Here is a 21,701-nt window from a genome sequence, read left to right on the forward strand (position 1 = left end):
TTGGGGTTTTTTTTAGCAGGGTTTGTTTGATAAAAAAATTAAATAAAACCGTAATATTATTACAATTTAACATTTTTCTATTTGTTTCTATTTGCATGTATTTTAAGATATAATTTATTCCAGTGATGGCAAGGCTGAATTTTCAGCAGCCATTACTCTAGTCTTTAGTATCACAGGATTCTTCAGAAATCATTTTAATATGCTAATTTGCAGCTCAAACACTGAAAACGATGCATTTTTTATGCTCTAAATTTTTTTTAGGAAAACATAGTAAAGATTTTTACGTGGTCATTAAAAAAACTCTACCTTTTGATCAATTTAATGTATCCCTGCTAAGTAAAGGTATATTTTTTAAATTAAAAAAACTCATTGACCCCAAATTATTGCACGATGTGAACAATGTAAAATTTTGTAAAACACAAACAGATTGCTCAGTATGACTAGAATGTCAACACCTATGCAAAAAAGGCAAAGAAACCGAGGTGAGCTCTCGATAAATTCATTTATTATTTTTTTGCACAATGAATGACATGAACAAGATCGACTGTATTTTAAGTGCTCAATACTGCTCACCGGAGAGATGGCTGCACAAAATGAGCTTTACAGTAAGAAAAAGAAGAAATAAAAAAATAAAACTACAAGATCATGAACGGCAAACATGACCAAACACATGCAAGCTTACATGTATGTACATATGTACAGGCTAGTACTTGTATTTATAAACATGTCTGTATACACCGTTACACAAAACATGAATGTGTATACGTACATTCTATGTACAATGCATATGTCTGTGTATATCAGTATTTATTCTTTTCTATATACGTCCATTATTTGCTGTTTTTAATATCCATACAATGTACAAAATGCTTTATGAATTTAAAATCCATTACAAAAAAACATATCAAACCATGTATAAGATCTTATTCAAATTCAATACTTCTCGACTTCTTCAAAATTTGTATGCATACAATCAAATAGAGCATGCAGATACACAAATCAAAATGGTCATAACACCATATGTATGAATTTAGAGAGCGATAAGAGCTTCCGTTGTGTCCTCGTTAGGAGTATTACTTTCGATTAACACTTCACTTGTATTATAACTTCATTAATAGCGATACGAACTAAAATACGACACTACGTTGGAGTGGATGACATTCTCTCGGTGACCTCGGTTCTATTTACTCGACACAAAGTCGCTATTGTCGTTTAGGAGCAGGAACATAAAAAAATACACTTAACTTCACAAGGCACCACTTATCAGCTGGTGGAGAAAATATATCTGGCATTTTAAAACCATACAAGCCGAGCGAATTTGAGCTGCCAGGCCTTGTTACCAAAGCCACGTTTGACTAACCTATTATAATCATGTTTCAGAAAACTGCTACGGTGCACATTTTGTTTTAAAACATAGCTTTCGGTGCTTGAAGCACTGATAAAGGTCAACATTTTTGGCAATGTTCGCAGGTGTTCAGCGGAACCAGCGCAAATGGACGCGTCCTACAAAAAGGTCCAGCACGACTGGCTGAGGCAAATAGCTGCCGGCATATATTACTTTTATTTAGCTTCAACGCACTGCGAGTTACCGCGAGGACAGAACGGTTCGCGGCCTCTTCGGCCGCTATGCGCGCGTCCTACTTTGGACAACTGTGAGTGCAACATATTCTTAGGCATGATTCACGCAGCTACCTACAGATGGTCGACTATTTACAGGGGACGATTTGTTGAAATGAACATTTGATTAAGGCTGCACTGCGTAGAGGCTGATTTCCCTCCCCTAGACAATGACTAGAATTGCAACAGAAATGATAGTCAGTTTTAGCACTATTCAAACTTTTTCAGTAAGACCACTTCATTTAACAGAAAGCTTACAAAAGAGTCGTTATGCGTCAGCCGATTCACAGCAATAACCTGATGCATAGTAAATAAGCGTGTATTCATGTCAACAACCCTGCGTGGGTTTGGCTAGCGAGACGTCTTCAGATGTTCTGTAATGTATATAAATATATGTACTGTATATAGTCAAAACGAAGCCTGTGTTATACTGTAGCAAGACCTGCGAAGGCGTACCGAAACGATGAACACATTACAACCAGGGCGGCAAACTACATTATGTACATTCCCGACTGATATCTTGCCATTATGTGTTCCAGTACCTGAACATGTTATGGATTTATAGACAAACATAAGGCACATTTATGGAAAAACTAACAAATGGAAAGCTATTCAAATTAGGACCACATTCAAATCTAGAAATCTAAAACAGCGTAGGACATGTATTTGATTAGTTTGCGACCACCTAAATAGTCTTCAGTGTACATTCTGGTTCATTTCTCCAATCCGAACGACGGACTAATCGACAAATAAGCACACCACCACACCATTCATAGTAATACACACAAGCAGCTAAACTGAAACCGATCTATCCTATGATACACGACTACACTGAAACTTTGGTCATGTGGATATCTAATACTGACAGGTATATAGACATACTATTATTGTTTAGTTAACAAGAGCAGGCACATTCTCGAAGAGACTCGAATAAGAACTTGATTTCCAGTCGGATAATAAAAAACATCGTCCAGATGCTCACTATTATTTAAAGCGAAAAACCAACTCTGACACTGTGTACAACTTCAGCCCACTCAAAACTTGTTCTACAAAAAACGAAGGAAAGAAATAAGTGCTTTGTTGGTTTTAAATGCAACCGTAGCATTTTTCCATCAAGCCTGGGATGTGTGTTTCGATGTCCTGTGTCGTCAACAAGCCTTCGATCTGCAGTGATTCCACTTCGTTAGGATTACGCGACTAAATATGTTTCGTTTTTTTCCATTTGAACAAGCGTTCTACTTCTATTTGGTTAAAACAGAACAAAAAAAACATTTCAAACTTTATATGGTTTTTGATTTGATATGCTGACGGTATAGGTAGATCTAAAATACTTTGAATTTGAAATGTTAGTAGAATATGTTGCTATGTACAGTGAAATGATAGCCATCAAAACATCACTGAAAAGGGTTTCGTCCAAAAGTATTGCCATTAGTTCATGCCTGAAACACACCTGAGCGCAGGCAAGCGGATGTAAGCATTTGTTAGCAGTGAGTTACCGGTGACCTGTTGTTGGAAATCAACTTCTGCCAGAAGATCTGTGCTTTGTGCTTGAGAAACAAAAAACGAGAAAGGAAAAAAAGTGCACAGTACTGTCGTTGAAGTTCATTTACATGTGCTGGTAGATTATGGCTAAAGCCATAGTTTCCTCATCCTCATGGTTATGGGCTTTGGGAGAGTAAAAGTTCAGTTCGTCTCCTTGAGACCGATATAAAATACGTGATAGAGCTTTTTGGACCACAACCACGATCCAATAATCTCAGCGAATGCCCATTGAAACGTATCAGTAGAATTCAGATCAACACAAAGTGAAAAAACCATACAAAGACCCAAGCACAAGGCTAACTCACAGTGCACTTCTCTAATGTGAGGTGAGAGTAGTTTCTTCTCTCTTGTTCCCTCTTCCTTTGCGGTTTGGCCGCTCGATTTGGAGCTCCGGCTGAACTTTGTGCCAGGGCTTGCCTCCTTGCGTGGATAGCATGTTGGATTGGGTTCTGGCCATGTGTACCACTGACTCGATGGCGTCTGTGATGGAGTCGTGATTGGAGAACTCAAGCTGAGCGGGAACCAGACCGGTGTGAAGGTTCCTCTTTCCAGGAAGATCCACACACTTTTCTAGAACTGGCATCTGACCCAGCAATCCCTCCTCGAGAGAAAGCGGCTGCTTCCTCGGCCTCCCTCGGCGTCTCTTCACCATGTTATTCCCCGTCTTGGCCTGCCTCTGAAGCCTCTTGACTTTCAGAATCTTGTTGACGTGATCCAGGTTCTTCTTGGTGGTGAGGATCTTGGAGAAGGTGCATGCTTTTCGCATGTCGCACTGGATCTCGTCCACGTCTTTGCGCTTGTGCCTCCTCTTGTAGGAACTGGGGTCTGGAGAGAAAGGGACAAAAGAAATCAATGAGAATGACAAGCTATAGCTTATGCTTTAAAATAAAACATCAAAATGACTGACTGATTGGTTTCATTTACAGCTTTCACTTCTGGAACAACAAAATAAAATACTTGAGTTGACCAAGTTTCCTCCACTAATTCACTGACACAGTGCTAATACTGCATAAAATATACAGCACAGTTGTGATTTCCAAAAATGGCTCTGCACATACAGCTTATAACTACCTGTGAGATTTTAACCTGTAATTAGTTGTTCATTTGACAGTGTCATTAACGATACATGAAGTTTTAACAGTATTTTTTTTAATAACAATGAAGGAATGAATGAATGAATGAATGAATGAATGTAATATGTAACCCTGGATCACAAAACCAGTCATAAGGGTCCATTTTTCAAAACTGAGATTTATACAGCTTCTGGAAGCTGAATAAACAAGCTTTCCATTGATGTATTTTGTTTGTTTGTTAGGATAGGGTAATTTTTGGTCAAGATACAACTATTTGAAAATCTGGAATCTGAGGGTGCAAAAAAAATCTAAATATTGAGAAAATCACCTTTAAAGTTGTCCAGATAAAGTTCTTAACAATGTATATTACTAATCAAAAATTAAGTTTTCATATATTTACAGTAGGATTTTTACCAAATATCTTCATGGAACATGATCTTTACTTAATTTCCTAATGATTTTTGCCATAAAAGAAAAATCAATATTTTGACCCATACAATGTATTTTTGGCTACTGCTACAAATATACCCCAGTGACTTAAGACTGGTTTTGTGGTCCAGGGTCACATATGTTACCACATTTTTGTGTAATATTCTAATTAATTGAATACTTGCTTTTGATACTTTATTTGATCTAATTATTACTGCCTCATTGCTATTACAGATGTATCTCAAGTTATTTTAAAGGCTATTGTTTACTTAGGTCTATTTTTATTACTACAAAAAAATTCATTATAATTATCCGATTATTTGATTAACCATCAGAATAATCGATAGGTTACTCGATTACCAAAACAATCATTTGTGACACTCTAATTGACCTTTCGCAAAGACCCGCCTCCCTTCTGACAACTGACAACACGCCAACAGACAAGACAGAGTGGGTTACTTTAGGTATGAAACAAAGTCAGCTTTCAAATTATGTCATTTGTTTAAAAATTCAAACAATAAATACTGTTTTGTGGCTCTTTAATCTGTTAGCGCCTTTGTAGCGGCTCAGTTCAAGCAGCACGTGAATCGGTCATCTCTTCCTCCTTAGTCATTATAGGATGAATTAAACATGAATGAACATCAGAAGGTATCTTGTTTCAACTGCTGAAAGACGTCAATAAACACTATTTTACAAGTTCAAGCCCACCGTCAATCTGCTCTACTGTTTGGTTTGTTTGCTGAATAAAAATGGCAGATTCAGCGTTATAATTGGTCAGACAGCCTGTCAATCAAACTCCCTGCGAAGGGTCAATTCAATATAAAGGGTTAGCTCACCCAAAAATTCATGTTGTTCTAAACCCGTAAGACCTTAGTTTATCTTTGGAACACAAATTAAGATATTTTTGATAAAATCTGAGAGCTTTCTGACCCTGCATAGACAGCAATGTAACTACCACATTCAAGACCCAGAAATGTATTAAGGACATTGTTTAAAAAGTCCATGTAACATCAGTGGTTCAACTGTAATTTTATGAAGCTATGAAAATACTTTTTGTGCTCCAAGAAAACAAAAATGAGGACTTTATTCAACAATGTCTTCTCTTCCGTGTCAGTCTTCGACGCATGCTCACGAGAGCACCACAACAAACAAAGCTCTCGGATTTAATCAAAAATACCTTAATTTGTGTTCCAAAGTTGAAAGAAGGTCTTACGGGTTTGGAACGAATTTCGGGTGAGTAATTACTGACAGAATTTTTGGGTGAACTATTCCTTTAAGGCCACTTATTAGAATGCATTAACACCGATATTTAAAAAGTCATTAAAAGTCCTTTTGCAAGAATCATTTATTGTTACAATCATATCATCATTTGGCAACAGAACTGCATTTGTTTGTTCCAAATATTTAGTCCCTAAAAGAATCATTAATGGAACTATTAAGGAAGTGGAATCGTTAAAGAGGAATCAGAACTGGAATAATGAAATTCTTTATGGCTCCCATCCGTAGCTACAATGAGACACTGATTGTGAAAAATGTGCTAAGCCAGTCTGGTAAACATTTGGCCAGTCGTTTGTTATAACATAATTGATTCGCACATCATCTCGCTAGCTGAAGCAGTGATATTTCTAAAGTAAACGCGAGACCCCAGAGTGAGTCATGACGTATGCAGCCAGACTCAGAGAGACAAACTTTCTTCTGTGCTTAATGATGTGACAATCCAATGTGTCAACACTCTAATTTGTATTAGCTGGTGTATAAATATTCCCGTATATACAGATCTGATGGCAATTGATACAGCCAAGCTTGTTGAGTCATGCCATTTATCATTATCGGCTGTCAGTCTAACGGAGCGCAGCGTTAATAAGCGAACACGTGAAAAATGCCCCGCGAGAGGAGGAGATCGTGAAGCAACAGCTCACTTAACACTTGACATGTGGATAACGGCATCCGTGCACATAATAAGGAAACATCAGGATCCTCCCACTTATCAGTCTACCAGTGAATATAGTCAGTGTTCGCGTTCACGATGAATAGATGCGTCTGTAAATGCGAGTAATAAACTATGAGGCCTCAGATACATTTGTGATTAATTTACTGCCTCTACACTTCACGTTGGAGCTTTGGAAGGAAGCCCAGACCAGAGGAAATGCTGGGTTTCTGGCAGCCTCGTTTGAAATGAGTTCAGACAGCCTAAAGCTGCCTAAAATGTGTGTTCCACATCTAAGATCTCTCCTGCACTCTTTTCATATCTCTGGAGAGGTCTCTTTTTCTCTTTTCTTGTTGATTGCCACTCCATCTGGTAGGTTTCCATGAAAACAAACAAGGGCTGTAATTGTGGAAGATGTTTGAGATCAGGGGCGTTTTACGCATTTCCAGCTTTCTCGTCTTAAGACCGTCTTAAGAGTGCACCTGCGCAAACCCAAAAAAACGGGACATGCTCCATGATAATTCGGAATCCGTCATGGAATCTCTCGGTTAGCATTTAAGTGCATTGGCGACCACGCTTTCCAAACGATGCATTTCTTCAGTGACCAGTTTTAACAATTAATATCGTTCAATTGAAGCCCACCAGGGCTCTTTTGGATGCAAGTTAAAGCAAAACAAACAAACAAAAAAAAGTGCACGGGTCACTAACCAGCTGTGCATGGGCTCCTTCAGCCCATTTGGTTTCAATAAAGTAAAATGTGTGCCTGACTAAACATGAGCCCTTCCCTCTCTGGCCTCAGTTTATCACTGGGAAACTTGCAGAGTCTTCCCAAGTGCCAACAAATCATTGGACAGAGACATTCATTTTCAAAGGGAGTGTCACAACTCATTTATTCCCTGAAATCTCTACCTGCATCCTGTGCACGATGTTTTCATTAGAGGCAGCAATTTATGGACTCGCCTAGCCGCTGTCCCCACAGCTCCGCTCTACACGGTAGTGGAGGCCTACTTCCTGTTGCCATGGCAACCGAATTCCACAGTTCAAAGGTAAGCGATTTACAAAAAAATACAGTGGTGTAAGATCACATTTTTTGCCCCTGAAAATTCTCTAGCTGACTGTCAAGGCAAGCTACTCGTTTCGTACGCAAAATCCTTGTTAGGCAAATGTGGGTGCAGACCTGCTTGAAAACTCATCACGCACCGGCATTAGTAATGGTTTAATAAGGTTTTCTTGCTTGTTGGAGTCCAAGTTGGAGGACAACTCGTATGCGGTGTACAAAAAGATGAAACGCTATACCAGTACGATCAAAGGGAAATCCTTCATGTAATGCCTGTGCTAGCAAATGAGTGGCATTAAGTTTTACGCTAAAGCCTGCCTTACTTAAAGAGGGTTTAGAGAGTTGAAAGATCTGTACATCGAGAGCCCCGTCAGAATTTCAATCCGTACCATATGTGCTCGCTGACGTATGATGAATTACTTTCAAGAGCCTCTGAAAGGGTGGTATTTCTAATGAAGACATTTATTTAGCATGTTACATCACCTTATTCTTTGTGGAATGTGTTAAAATTAAATGTATCACTACGTCTATATATCAGGCGCGTTTCCTCAGAGGAGACAAGGGAGGCACTGAAAAAAAATCGTAGTACAAAAATAAAACAACACCTATATTACAAAATATAACATTAAAGTGTATAAATCACTCGTTTGACACCAGCAAGGTAAAGTTACAACGGGAGCGCCTCCCCTGAGCCTATTGAGTTTTAACAGACCCCCTAAATGCGTGCAGTGAGTTTGCGGGGGTAATTGAGAATGAATGGGGGAAGTCATGTGAGAGATATGATTGACTGGATATGACTGGTTATGATCAGCTGTGATTGGGTTATGCGATAAATCCCGCCTCTTGCATTCAAGCGCGTTGCGCGTTCGTGAATCAGTCTGAATAACAGACTGTAAAAAAGAAAGACGACGCATCTCCACTTCCTTCCACTACAGGAAAGTGAAGCCAAAACATCTCAGTATGGCTGCTGTTATCTTACGTTTTTTGGAGCCCGAGTTTGCGCAGTAGTGACCGTGAGGTGGACCCGCGATATTATAGTCCCACCCAAATTCCCGCAGACCCAATCGCAAGCATGCAATCATGACACCACACCCCATTTTTATAGCATCAAATAACTAACTAAAAGCAAACTTTGTTAGAAAAACGAACATTTGAACGTACCTCAGCATGATAAGAACTACCTAAAATGACAGAAACCATTATTTATTGGAAGTGTAATTTAATTGTTTAGGGTGTCCACGTCCCATTAGATTACGTGGAGAGGGCGGAGTTTATTACCTATATTGCACCCAGCCTCCTGGGGGCGATCGAAACGTTTTGGCTTCACTAGCCCGAACAATATAATGGCATTAATTGGAAGATTCATTTAAAAAAGTAAGTAAACAATTCACATACTTGGATAAAACCACTTTGTTACATCAAAATAAGACTTAAAATGGCATGAAAACATGATCTGTGGGAGTTTTTAGTGGGTAATCAGCTTTGTGAAATTTAAAGTAAAACATGTCTGTGATCAATATTTACTGAGCTTTGATGACTGATGATCTGAAAAAATTAAAAAAGAAAAATTGTTGAAAGTTAACTATTAAAAAGAATAGCTGAACATAAGTTCACAAATAAAATTTACTGTCTAAATTGGTACTGCCTTGAGTTATTTTAATAAATGTAAAATGCTTAAAAACACTAACTTGATGAGATTCATACATGGCTTTAATAAATAGAATATTGATTACATTGATTATATATTTAATGTAAAAAGAATAAAATAAAATATTTTTTTATCTATCTGTCTATGGTACATAAAGTTTTAATGATTTAAGTTTTAATGATTCAACAAGATTTAATGCTTTTAAGGAAAAACATCTGCTCCAAACTAGACACTCCCATCACAATGATTAATAGCCTTATTACAAAAAAGGTGCTGTCGTCATGCCATGAATCCGTAGCAAATAGAACTAATTAATCGTAAATGAGATGTGACCTTAAATGCAAATTTGAGCATATAAAAGCCCCATTTTGCTGCAATTTATTGCATGCTTGCTACAATGCCACTGGCAAAAAAATGTGACTGCCATAAAAAAGCAATTCTGTCAAAACATGCTTATCTAAATCTGTTCTTTGAAATCAACACAGATGTACACTTAGGTGGGATGTATGTCATATTTCTCTGTTTAAGTACAACAAACTAGCTCTTTGAAGCATCGAGTTAATTCATGGAGGTGGGTGGTAGCAGGCAGAATGTGAGTCATCCTCATAGTTCCCCTAGGGGAGTGAAAATGTAATCTAACTGTGCCTAGGGCTTGCAATTCCCCTTCAGTGGAGTAGACTGGATTCATTAAACCTCTGGCTTCTCTCCAGCTCTTTTAACAAGAGGCAAGGTTTTTTATTGCATGTCTGTAGAATATAAATCAAAACGTGTGAATAATATATCTCTAAGAAAAAAACCATTGGCAGGCAGGGGCGAAAAGGGAGGAAAGAGAAATTTGTGAATTATAGTTGTCTCCATCCATGCATTACACTTTGCTTGCCAGATGTACTGAGAACAGAATACAAAGTGTTCAGAAAGCACATTTGTTTCTCTCGATCCCGTGTTTAATAGCAGAACACGATTTCGCTTGTATCCGACTAATCACCGCTTGGTAAACCAAAATAACGTTCATTTATAACAAATAATAAGCCAATCGATATCTTGTGTCTGAATGCATTTCATGGAGACGCATATATATTTTTACCTGCTACAGCTGTGTTGGAGCACTGGTACATCTGCTCGGCCCTCTCTTCTCTGCCTCCTTGGAAGCATGCCATGCTTCCTTCTCTGTACGCTGCAAAGTCCTCCAAGCCATGCCTCCTGATGTGAATGCTAGAATCATCATCCCCTAAGTGCTGCCCCTTGAACGAGTCCAGCGACTGGTCCTGGCTGGCTCGCAGGCGCTCGTGTGGTTGTCTAGTGCAGATGTTCAGGAAGTTGTTCAGTGTCTCTCCTCGAGTGCGTTTACAATGCTGAGAGTCAGATAAGGATAATGACGAGAGCGTGTCTACTTCAAAGTAGTTCCTGGAAGCTTTTGGCGAAGCATCTGTGCTTTGCTTGCCTCTTTGCTTGTCCTTCAGTTTGGACAGAGAGTTCTTCTCGAGTCGCTCATTCAAGAGGTTGAGGAAGGCAGGACTCTGGGTTCCGCTGAAGAGCCCGCCGAGGTCCTCCCTCTGTGGGACGTACTGATCCTCTTTATGTTTGTACTTGTGCTTGTGCTTGCGTTTGAGGAGGCAGACGCTTCCCAAACAGCCGCTTGGAGGGTGATGAGAGTCACTCATTCTAGATGAAGGCATCTCATGTGGCATATTCTTTGCCCGATGTCTGCTAGGAGCAGCGAGACTAGAGGACGCACCAGGGTGGAACTTTGGTGGGGGGACTGGTGGCCTCATGAGAGGAGAGGCTGAAGGTCCAAGTGCATGAGATAAGTACAAGGGTGAAGGGTACTGACCGTAATAGCCCATGTTCACCATACTTGTGGCAAGAGGCATGGATGTGTAAGGCATCGCGTAGGGTGCATAGTAATTGCCACCAGGCACTGGGCAGCCAAACCCTTGGATAAAAGGCATCTTTGATATGGGCTCGTTTGACTTGGCTGGCCGACCACGCCTCCTCTTTGACTTATCAGAGCTCCTGCGAAGATAGTGCACAGGGTCGTAGGGATAGTATGGCAAAGGATAGTATTGGTCAAAGTTGAGACGGAAGATGCTGGGATAGGAATTCTCATGGTAGAACTTGTAGCTGCGGTGGGAGATTCGGAAGACCTGGAATTTGCCAACCAGCTCCTCGAGGTCAGCCATAAACTGCAGGTCATCCCGGCTCTGAAGGGCCTTGCGTTTCCTCCGATGTTTCTGCTTCTTCAGGCTCTCCTGAGCGAAGAAGTTCTCCACGGTGACTCCAGTCACGCGCTTCTGGTAGTGTCCCCTCGCCGCTTTGCTTTTCGCCTCTAAAATGGCGGTCTCGGTGGCATCAAAGCTGCAAAGATCAAATGAGTATCTCCGGCGGGATGCCGGGCCTTTCTCTGTCTGGTCTGATGTGCTGTTGTTGTCGGTGCCAATTCCGCTATCGCTAGGGATTGTCTCTTCACTGTGGGACTCGCTAACTGGAGAGAGGGTGACTTCTTTGATGGAAGCTACCTCGGACAGGTGGGATGGTGAGTTGGCCAATAGTCTCGGGGGAGACAGCTTCCAGTTACTGCTAAGCAAGCCCTTATGTGTTTTCGTGGGCAATGCACTGATAGGCTGTAGATTTGGCATTGTCTTCAGGTCATGCTGGCTGGTGTCCGTGGTGGCAGGGTGAGCCGTCCCACCTGCTCCAGAGTGAGAAGAAAGGGAATGCATGACCCTGGGAGAAGGCATTCCGGTTGTGGACGATGTATTAGAAGGCACTAGAGGGTTCTCAAACGGACTGGAAATAGGCAACGGGTGCTTATCACTGGCTTTGTGCTCATTTTGCTGGGTATGAAGATCCATTCTAGGCTTCCTTCCCCGCTTTTTGCCTATGTAAATAGTCCCACGCTTGCTGACGTTGATTTGCTTGCCAAAACGGGCCTCGATTGTCGATGCCACAGTCGACATGGCATTTGAAACCGGAACGCTGGACTTCAAGGCAAGATTGCCTGGACTAGAAGTGGTCAAAAGCTCATTCAAAATGCTCTGCACCTTGACCAGTTTCATTTTCTTCGTCGCCCTCTTTTTAAGGACACCTTCCTGACCTGATTTCTTGAGTTTCAACTGCTGTGCAGGAGGGGATTTGTTGAAGGCCAACTGCACCAATTTTGACATGTTATGCTTCTTCTTCCGCTTCGAAGTGCTGGAGGAATCTTGGGCGATAGGGCTAATGGGGCTTGTTGCTGTTCCTTCGTGAATTGTCTCCACGGTAAGTAATGGCTGCTTTTTGGGCCGGCCACGTTTCTTCTTCAGTGGGGTAATGACTGTCAAACTGTTTGTGTTTGTGTAGAGCGGGCTGGATGGGGTAATAGGGAAGGCAGAGGGTGGCTCTTCAATGGACAGAGATTGATTCAAGTCTTTATGAGCAGAGGAGTTCTGGGACTTTAAATAAGTCCACCTGTCCTTGACCTTTGATTGCCTACCCTCTGTTTGTTTGTCGGCATCAATCACTGATCTTTGTCTCCCAGCTGGTGTTTTCCTCGGTCTGTTCTGAAACATCTCCACATCATCAGTCATCGTCTCAGCACTGTCTTCCTTGCTCTCCCGTAAATTTACACCAAATTGTTTTGGTGCACCGAACTCGATTTTCTTTGTAATTTTAGGTTTTGTGCTCCCTTGGTCAGTTTTATCAGCCTTCTCAGCTTGCTGTGTGGTTTGTGCATCAGATAACAAGTTGTTATCGTCACCTACTTTTTTGTTTCTTCGCTTTTTACTCCTAGATTCGTCTGCATGGTGAGTGCCACAGCTTGTTGTTGTCTTACTCTCATCATCCGGCCTACTGCTTGACTTCTCAGGCTCCACTGTCTCAAATTCACTTTTATCAGTGTTAAATGCTTGTTTCTCCTTAGTACTATCTAGGTTTTCAGTATCTCTGTCCATCTTTTTGGCCCAGTGAAGGCCTAAATTATGCGTGGACGAGGCTTTTGTTGGGTCTTTCCTTCCGTATTTACGTTTGATGTTCCCAAAAACTTGCTCTGTGACTTCCTGCAAACCTCTGTCTTTACTAAAAGAGAACAGATTTGAGTCAGCTGGGGGACTCATTACTGTATCAACCGGAGATGATGCTAGTGAGTCAGTGCTTGAGGAAGACATGGCAGAAGCAAAGAGACTTCCAGATGAACTGTCTGTGACCTTCTTAGCTTGCGATTTTGAGAATGGGGTGCTGGGATCTGACAAAGGGCTCTTGTTGGTGCACGCTGATTCTCTTTTTGATTCCGGTTCTGTCCTGTGTTGTTCTTGGGACGCTGCATCCTCAACAGTATCCAACGGCTTTGTCCAGTCAAGGTGGTGAATGTCACTGCTTTTAGACTCATGCTTTGGTTTTGCATTATCCATCATCACGTTGTCAGTTTTATCCACAAGTTTATAAGGCCTTTCGTAGGTCTGAAATTGAAAGAGACAAAAGGAGGATTTTAAAAAATGTCTGGATGATACTATGAAAGATTTACATGAGTAAACCTACACATGCTCTTCATATTCTTACTTGACAGGGAAACATTCACACCCCTTACGAAAAAAAAACAAAAAAAAAAAAAAAACTATAACTAGGAACCTACATGTTGTTACTGATAACAACTACTGTTTTGCTGCCAAGTTCTCAGCTTGTGGGCCACACCTACTGAAAGCATATAATACTGCGCACCATTGTGCAAGCCTTTGAGACTTGTGGTTTGGACTGTTAGAAATAACGTATTGCAAGATCAGCACTTGATACTAGGATATGTTCTGTAAAGCCATCCTGTTTTCAAAGCCAACAGCTACAGGCGGTAATGAAGTTTAACCACAGTTTTGTTTTTCAGCAGGTCAACTTCCATTTCAGAGCTCTGCAGCTGAGGCTAAGACAGTCTATGCTGCGGTTTCAGATTAGTTTACATCTGGGGTCCCAGTGTTTTCAACAGCCTCACAACAGGAAAGAGACCAAATACAAAATGTACCTATTGATGTTACTGCATAAAATAAAAGAGGAATAAAAAACGGCTAAGAACCAGTCTTTAAATGTTGCAAACTTAAAGGGCTTTAAAGAAAGCTGTAGGAATAAGCTGTTACTTTGGCACTCACACATCTGATTACATCAGTAGAAGATAATTTAGTCTCCTGGAGTCTGGTTTGTTTGGGTCAGAGCACAGCGAATGAAAGGATTTCTTACATAAACCAAAGAAATGCATGGAAAGACAAATGTGGGAAAAGAGTTTAGAAGAGTTTATGTAAGTGCCCTTGAATGATGACATCCTGGAGTGATGAAAGACCCGTCTCCAAACAACAGTGAAAGTGAGATCAACTGAGTTGAGCTATATACCACAGAGAGAAAAAAAAAAAAAAAAAAAAAAAAAAAAAAAAATCGCATTACACTTACAACTGCGTATCTTGCTTGATGTGAAACTAATGATTAAAAATCTTGTGAACAAAAACTAGATTTTTTACATTTTCAATGCCAAGGTGTTCAAATGTGCTAATGCTTGTTTGCTAGTACATGTGCTCTGACCTATTAAGCCTGGCAATGGCAGCCCAAACCTGGCTTGTAACATTTCCCAATTCTGTTGTCCTCTCATCACCCTTTAATTTTCCAGTTCTCCACTGCTTAATGAATAGCAGTGCAAAAAAAATTGGTTGTCTTATTAATTTATTGCTCTTAAAACCAATTTGAGAACCACAGGAGCTACCTTTGACAGGTTAAATGACCACAGACAATTATGCAATCCACTGGCAAAGCTTATAATAGTGACCTGCCAACCTCTCGCACTATTTGGAAGCGCTTTTTTGTTCCTCTTCTAATCAGCCAAGAGCAATGCATCACTTAACTCCTCACCAGCTCTTGAAAGAGCCAGGGAGGCAAGACTTTTATCTGCCGTGCACAGCCCTCACCTAAGATATCCCAGCATGCTCCGGGAAGACTCGCATGTGTGCGTGCATGTGTGTGTTTCAGGAGTCATCCCTCAGCCTAATCCTCTCCAATATCATTCAATCAGTAGTTTTTAATTAAAGGGAAGCAGACATTAATGAGGGATCGCTCCTCTGCCAGCCTTGTCCTTTTTATTTCCCCCATCTGTGAGAAACTGCATCACCTTTCAGATTCCTAATCCTGTAATCCTATGAGGAATTTGCGGTCTCCCCCGGCCCACAGGATACAGTCTCCGCTGTTGAATGCCAAGTCTCCTGGCCGCCCTTTAATTTGCCTAAATGGCATTATATTCCTCCCCCCTTCTCCAAAACAATATCTGAGGGATATGGCGTAACCTCGGCATTGAGGATGTCAAAGCTACTCGCTGGGAAACTCAATATCCGTCTAGGAGAGCGACAGGAAAGAGCTTTCTCAACACCAGGAACTGTCATCTTCATCGTTTGCCTGTCATATTCCATTCCGTTTACTAAAATCAAACACTTCCAATTTGTAATCTGACATGGATGAGACACACAAACAGAGCTCTCTTTTAAACAACAAGTGTCAAACATACAATTCAGCTGAATTAAAATTAGAAAAAGAAGAAAGGGAGACCTTGTTCAGCAGTTTTACATTACAAATATGCCATTTGCTTGGTGTAAATACACCACAGAATATTGTGTCAGTGTGTTGACAGTGAATCCCTCACCAGATAATAAAAATCTCTGCAGTCATAAATGACTTATGAGCCCTCTAATGAGCACTTCCTATCTGTTGTAAACAGAGCAGCAGTTCTGGCAGGGCCACTGGGCAGTCTGGCGCAGTAGGCACCAAATCCTGGCGGACACCAGTGCACTCAAAGCCCAGAACTGCAGGAGACGAGTCAGTCTCAGACCAGATAAACAGACAGGGAGAAGGCAGCCGAGATTACAGAGTCTCTTGCATGATAATAAGCCAGGTTTTGGCATCCTCGCTGTGCTCTCGATACCCCCTCTTTCCCCCGTCCGCTATTTTTTTTTTTTTTTGCTAGCTCTTGTTGTTCTCTTCATTTTTTTCCCCCTCCATCACTGCCATGGTAATTGGCCAGCCAAAACCTCATTGGCCTCTTGTGTGTTTGGTAACCATGGGATACTGTGAGTCAGAGCCACCGAAAATAGACAGAAACGCAGCAGGCCAAACATGCAACTTTGCCCGACTGATACCCGGCCAAGCTCGCTCTACCCTCCACTAAATCCTGCCTGTCCTGGTGCAAGAGCTCACTGTTTGCCTTTCAGACTGACAGATGAGCAGTCCACGAGTCTGATGCTGGATCAACACAGCTTGGCGTGACTCTGGACGTTCGGACACTTCCAAACATTGACAAACGATGCAATAACACTCAAGCAGCTTGTAGAAGCACAAACTGCAACCAGCACAAACGCAATATTGTGAGGGGACGTTTCTTGCATTCGCCTCGTCCATGCAATCCCACAAGCTTTTATACTTCGATTAACGTGGCAGCAGGTCAGCTTTGTTTTCGGACCAAATGGCGGTGTGCTAGCCACAGGGCTAATTGGTCAAATTACAGCCTTTGTAACAGGTCTCAGTAACACTTTCAGAATTGGTTAGTGAAAGCCAGCTCTGACTTGTTAGACAGCCCTCATGCCGCGGTGGCCTTGGGTAATGTGACACCCGCTTGAGGACAACACACACCTGGATAGAGTGTCAATCACCTGATCTGGAAAATCTAGCTCTAGTTACAGGACTTCAGGCATCTTTAAATCCATCCTTGGACGGTCAAAATGTCCACTAGTTTGACACAGCTGATTATCAAGTAGGAAAGTCAACAGAGTGGAAATGATTCGATTTTGAAACCACGTATTTGACGGCTTGTCACAAATCTACAAGATTTAATAATGTTATCAAGAGTGCTTCATAAAAGCTTCATAATTGCAATAGCAATTTCAATTAAGTTTCATGATATATCAACAGATCAAATTTCTTTTTAACAAAACACACTTCATACAAGCAGGCTGTATCAAGTTGCAGTGTTGTGACCCTGGATCACAAAACCAGTCATAAGGGTCCATTTTTCAGTGAGATTTATACATCATCTGAAAGCTGAATAAAGCTTTCCATGGGTGTATGGTTTGTTAGGACAGGACAATATTTGGCCAAGATACAATTTTTGAAAATCTGGAATCTGAGGGTACAAAAAAAATCTAAATATTGAGAAAAGTCTCCTTTAATGTTGTACAAATAAAGTTCTTAGCAATGCATATATTTCCGGTAGGAATACAAAATATCTTCATGGAACATGATCTTTACTTAATATCCTAATGATTTTGGGTATAGAAGATAAATCGATAATTTTGACTCATACAATGTATTTTGGGCTATTGCTACAAATATACCCATGCTACTTATGACTGGTTTTATGGTCCAATGAGAAAATACTGTGCTTTTATCCAACTTTACACACTAGAGTCTGTTAATACCTAAACTAGGGTCTGTTTTATTTTTTCCCAATATTCTGTTTTTTTTTTTTTTTTTTTTTTTCATTTAAATATTTATGAATTCTATTTTTTTCCCTAGACTATTTAATGGTTAAATTAAATTTTATTTAATTTTATTGTCTATTTAAATGAAATCATAAAATGTACACAATTTAAAAGTAATTTTTTAAAAGTTTAACAAAATTACATTTTAATTAAAAAAAATATATATATATCAAATTTTAATAATAATCAAAATTTAATACCAAAAAGAATTTTGTAAAAACTGTATTATTATTTTATTTATGTATTTTTTTTTTCAGAAATACTGCTTTTTACATCCTATAATGTTTTATTACATTATTTATTACATTATTTATTTACCAGAAAAATGTAAATATTTTTCTGTTAAATATTTCTTTAAAAATAATGTTTAAATAATGATTTTATTAGTAATAGTACTATCATTACATCAAGTAATTTTTTTCTGTCACAGTTTCTTCAAGTTAAAATGAACTTTTATTTTGACAGATTGCTGTGAAGACCTTTAAGTTTCTGTTTGTAAATGATATGATGGTAGTTTTTCTTTAAAGAAATGGTAAAATACTCATGAAGTGACTCTCAGAGCAGTTCTAGAGATTGTTTGTGTTCATGTACTCATATATTGTGGCGGCAGATGCTAAAAACGCCGTGAGCGTCACATGTACTTCAGTATGTCGTAAACAAAACCGGTCCTCTGCGCTATTCATTCACACAGAGACACAGAAATAGTCTTTTTACATCTTAATATTGACAGACACTAGTCCATTTCGGATTTTGATTTCAGTGTACTGACTTACTTTTGATTTAGTTATCCAGAATTTGCCAAATTCCATTATTAAATTCCATTTTTATGATTGAATTCCATAATTCCATCTGTATTTTCTGCACTGCAGAAAATCAAAAGGCCCTACTAAACAGTTTTTTGGTTAGTGCATTATTCACAAGCCCACACTGTCTGTAACATCAAAAGAAAAGTAGTTTGAAAGGAAGAGCAAATGCATTCAGAAATAAACTGCCTCAATCATTTTATGTTGACTTTAAGGTCAAACGGTATAGCTGAGATACAGTCAGAACTATAATGCATTCATTTCACTTTACATAATATCTAAAAACAAGCAAACATCTGCTGATCTGAAAAAAAAAAAAAAAGAAAAAAAAACACTTCTTATTAGCAGGTAAGGAATGGTTTGAGTTCAACTTTTGGTTCACACCACCATCGCTCTTTGCTAATATATCAGCATTAGCATGACAATGAGCTATTTGACAAAAGAAACAATTAGCAGCCATTTCAATTTAGCACTCTCTCAGGCTAATGCTTTCAATGATGAATTAGACTGATTGGAGGAGAGGGTCAAACACAAACGAGCCCTTCTCTCTCATTGGCTACACTGCAGTACTCTCTCATCTCTTAATTTGGCTTTTAATACTATTAGCCTCCGTAATCACCGCAATTGGCTTTAAAGTTCCAGTCACGCTGTGTGTTTGTTGGTGTGGGGAATAATTAATTATGAGCAGTCCCACCAGGCCCTCTGAACTCATCCGCCCTGCTTGAAGCGACTGATTAACAGACCGTAGGCAGCAACGGCAGAGCGCTCAATCTGCCGCTAACGTATAAGAGATAAAACTGCCAGCGTCGCCCGAGAGATAATAAAAGAAAGTATCCCGACCACCCTCCTCGCAGAGCGCGTCCATCGGTTGCCACGATAGCGACGATTGCTATTTTTCCCCCTCGTCACAATACACACGAGTTCCTGCATCTTCAAAGAAGACCCATCTGGATGATGGCTGTTCACGGGCGAAGAACGAGAGGAAAAGATGGGCTCATTCTGAGGCCCATTACGAAACGTCAACGGATACGTTAAGCTGCGGCCTTAACAATGCATCTGGCATAAGCTAAATAGAGCGCCCAGTTTGTAGCAGAGACGCCGCATGAATACGTGAATGGATAATGAAACATTTGTGGCGGTTTAGAGGCTGAATAGAGGATAATAGGACGTAGTAGCATTCTGATGCCATCCTGCCATGAGCCAGATGCCAACAACTGAAGACGCTCGGATTCTGGAAACATCTGTGTCGTTTAATGGTTGATTTCCAAGCCAATCCACTCTTAACAGCAGCTCAAGTGATAATAAGAAATCCATTGAGTGCTGGCGTACCGGTTCATGGCTATTGTGCGGAGAGTCACAATGACAGACTCACAATACACAGACGTTTACCAATGGATTTATTATTAAGTAGCGGAGTGTGCCGGCTCTAAAAGTCTGGCTGCTCTATTGCTCTTCTGTCGCCAAAAGAGAAATGTGCAGCTTCGCTGGTGCCTACATGAATGCTGTATAGAAACTGTTAACTGAAATCAAAATATTTTCGTCCCTTCTTTAAAAAACAAGGCAACGTGGCGAGCAGGACGTCAGTAAAATGAAGTGTCCTCCACCTGCACTAATGAGAGCAGTCAGCAGGGGTCATTAGAAGGAATCATACAGCTCCGTGACTAATGTCTTTCCACAGCTGCGTTCAGTCTGCAACTCTCCTCTTCAGGGTTTATGACTAACCTCCATATGTGGCATAAACAATGTTTGTTTACTGCTAGAGTTAAAGAAATGTGCTCCGCAATAACAAGGCAAATTAATTACACCTAAGCTTTAATGCTCAATGGCTTATACATATAAAGTTTTTTAGATGTGCTTTAGTGACGCATTTGCAAATCTGCAAAAATTTGTAAACTTTTTTGTAGAAATGTGAACTGTGCCTGTCTGTACAAAACACTGTCGTGATGCAGGTGCTAGGGTGTTTTAAGAGACATTTTCACCTATTTTTTGGTCAGATAAATGAAAATTACTTAATCTCTTACGAAAGTAGTGATTGGAGTCAGTACAATTTTTAATTTTTTAAAAAAAAAAAAAAAAAGTCTCTTATGATCACCAAACCAGCATTTATTTAATCAAAAATAGAGTAAAAACATTAATATTGTGAAATATTATTATGATTTCAAGGAACTATTTTCAATTTGAATATATTTTACAGATTAATTTATTCCTGTGATGCCAAAGTTGAATTTTCAGCAGTCTTCAGTGTCACTGGATCAGATGCACTGTTTAAAGGGATACTTCACCCAAAAATGGTGAAGTCAATAAGATAAAATGTCAATAAAATGTGAGTCAATAAGATTTTTTTTAAAGGAATTAATACTTCTATTCAGCAAGGATGCATTTAATACACAGATATTTATTATTTTACAAAAGATTTTCATTACAAATAAATCCTGTGCTTTTGCTGAACCACTGATGTCACATGGATTATTTTAACAATGTCCTTACTATCTTTCTGGGCCTTGAACGTGTCAGTTGTGTTGCTGTCTATGCAGGATCAGAAAGCTCTTGGATTTAATCAAATATATCTTCATTTGTGATGACAGAAGAACTTACGGGTTTGGAACGACATGAGGGTAAGTAATTAATGACAGAATTTTCATTTTTGGGTGAACTATCCCTTTAATATTTTTGCAGTAATTTTTTCAGTTTTTAAAGAAAAAGTAAAAAAAAAAAAAAAAAAAAACTATTGACTCACATCTCCTCAACAAACCACATGATTCAGAAACAGTGGAAGACAAATTAGGCTCTGCAGTTTATTATTTAGGGTGAGGGGTTCTGAAAACCTCCCAAACAAAAGCAGGAGCTGTAGTAAGTGCACTGTGACCTTACAGTGATGTATTTTAGCATCATGTAGTTGACGCAGTTTGTGGCATATAGCCAGAGGTCATTATGTCATCACCCCAGTGCTTTCAGAAAATCAATCAGTCTCAGACTGTTTACAATAGATCACTTCCCTAAATCCCCTTATCCAGATAAAGAATTCCTCCATTTGGCATTTCTAGTGTTTGTGGAATTCACCGCAGGAATGAGAGAGTGGTGCGGCAGTAGAGGTCTGGGGGGAGAGTGAGGGGTACAAAGGGCTGACGAAAACCATA

General features: G+C 39.8%; 1 protein-coding gene across 1 annotated transcript in view; it reads right to left on the reverse strand.

Moving 5' to 3' along the window:
• Window positions 1-483: 483 nt before the first annotated feature.
• setbp1 (SET binding protein 1) overlaps window positions 484-21,701 on the reverse strand; it is a 77,931-nt gene continuing 56,713 nt past the window's right edge. The window contains exons 3-4 of the mRNA XM_051109825.1: window positions 10,378-13,726; window positions 484-3,984 (exon numbers count right to left, since the gene is read on the reverse strand). Of these exons, the coding sequence (XP_050965782.1) occupies window positions 3,476-3,984; window positions 10,378-13,726 (3,858 nt within the window). The 3' untranslated portion in view covers window positions 484-3,475. The remainder of the gene's footprint in view (window positions 3,985-10,377; window positions 13,727-21,701) is intronic.

Source organism: Labeo rohita, chromosome 5 (genome assembly GCF_022985175.1).
Source record: "Labeo rohita strain BAU-BD-2019 chromosome 5, IGBB_LRoh.1.0, whole genome shotgun sequence".
NCBI classification, from domain to species: domain Eukaryota; kingdom Metazoa; phylum Chordata; class Actinopteri; order Cypriniformes; family Cyprinidae; genus Labeo; species Labeo rohita.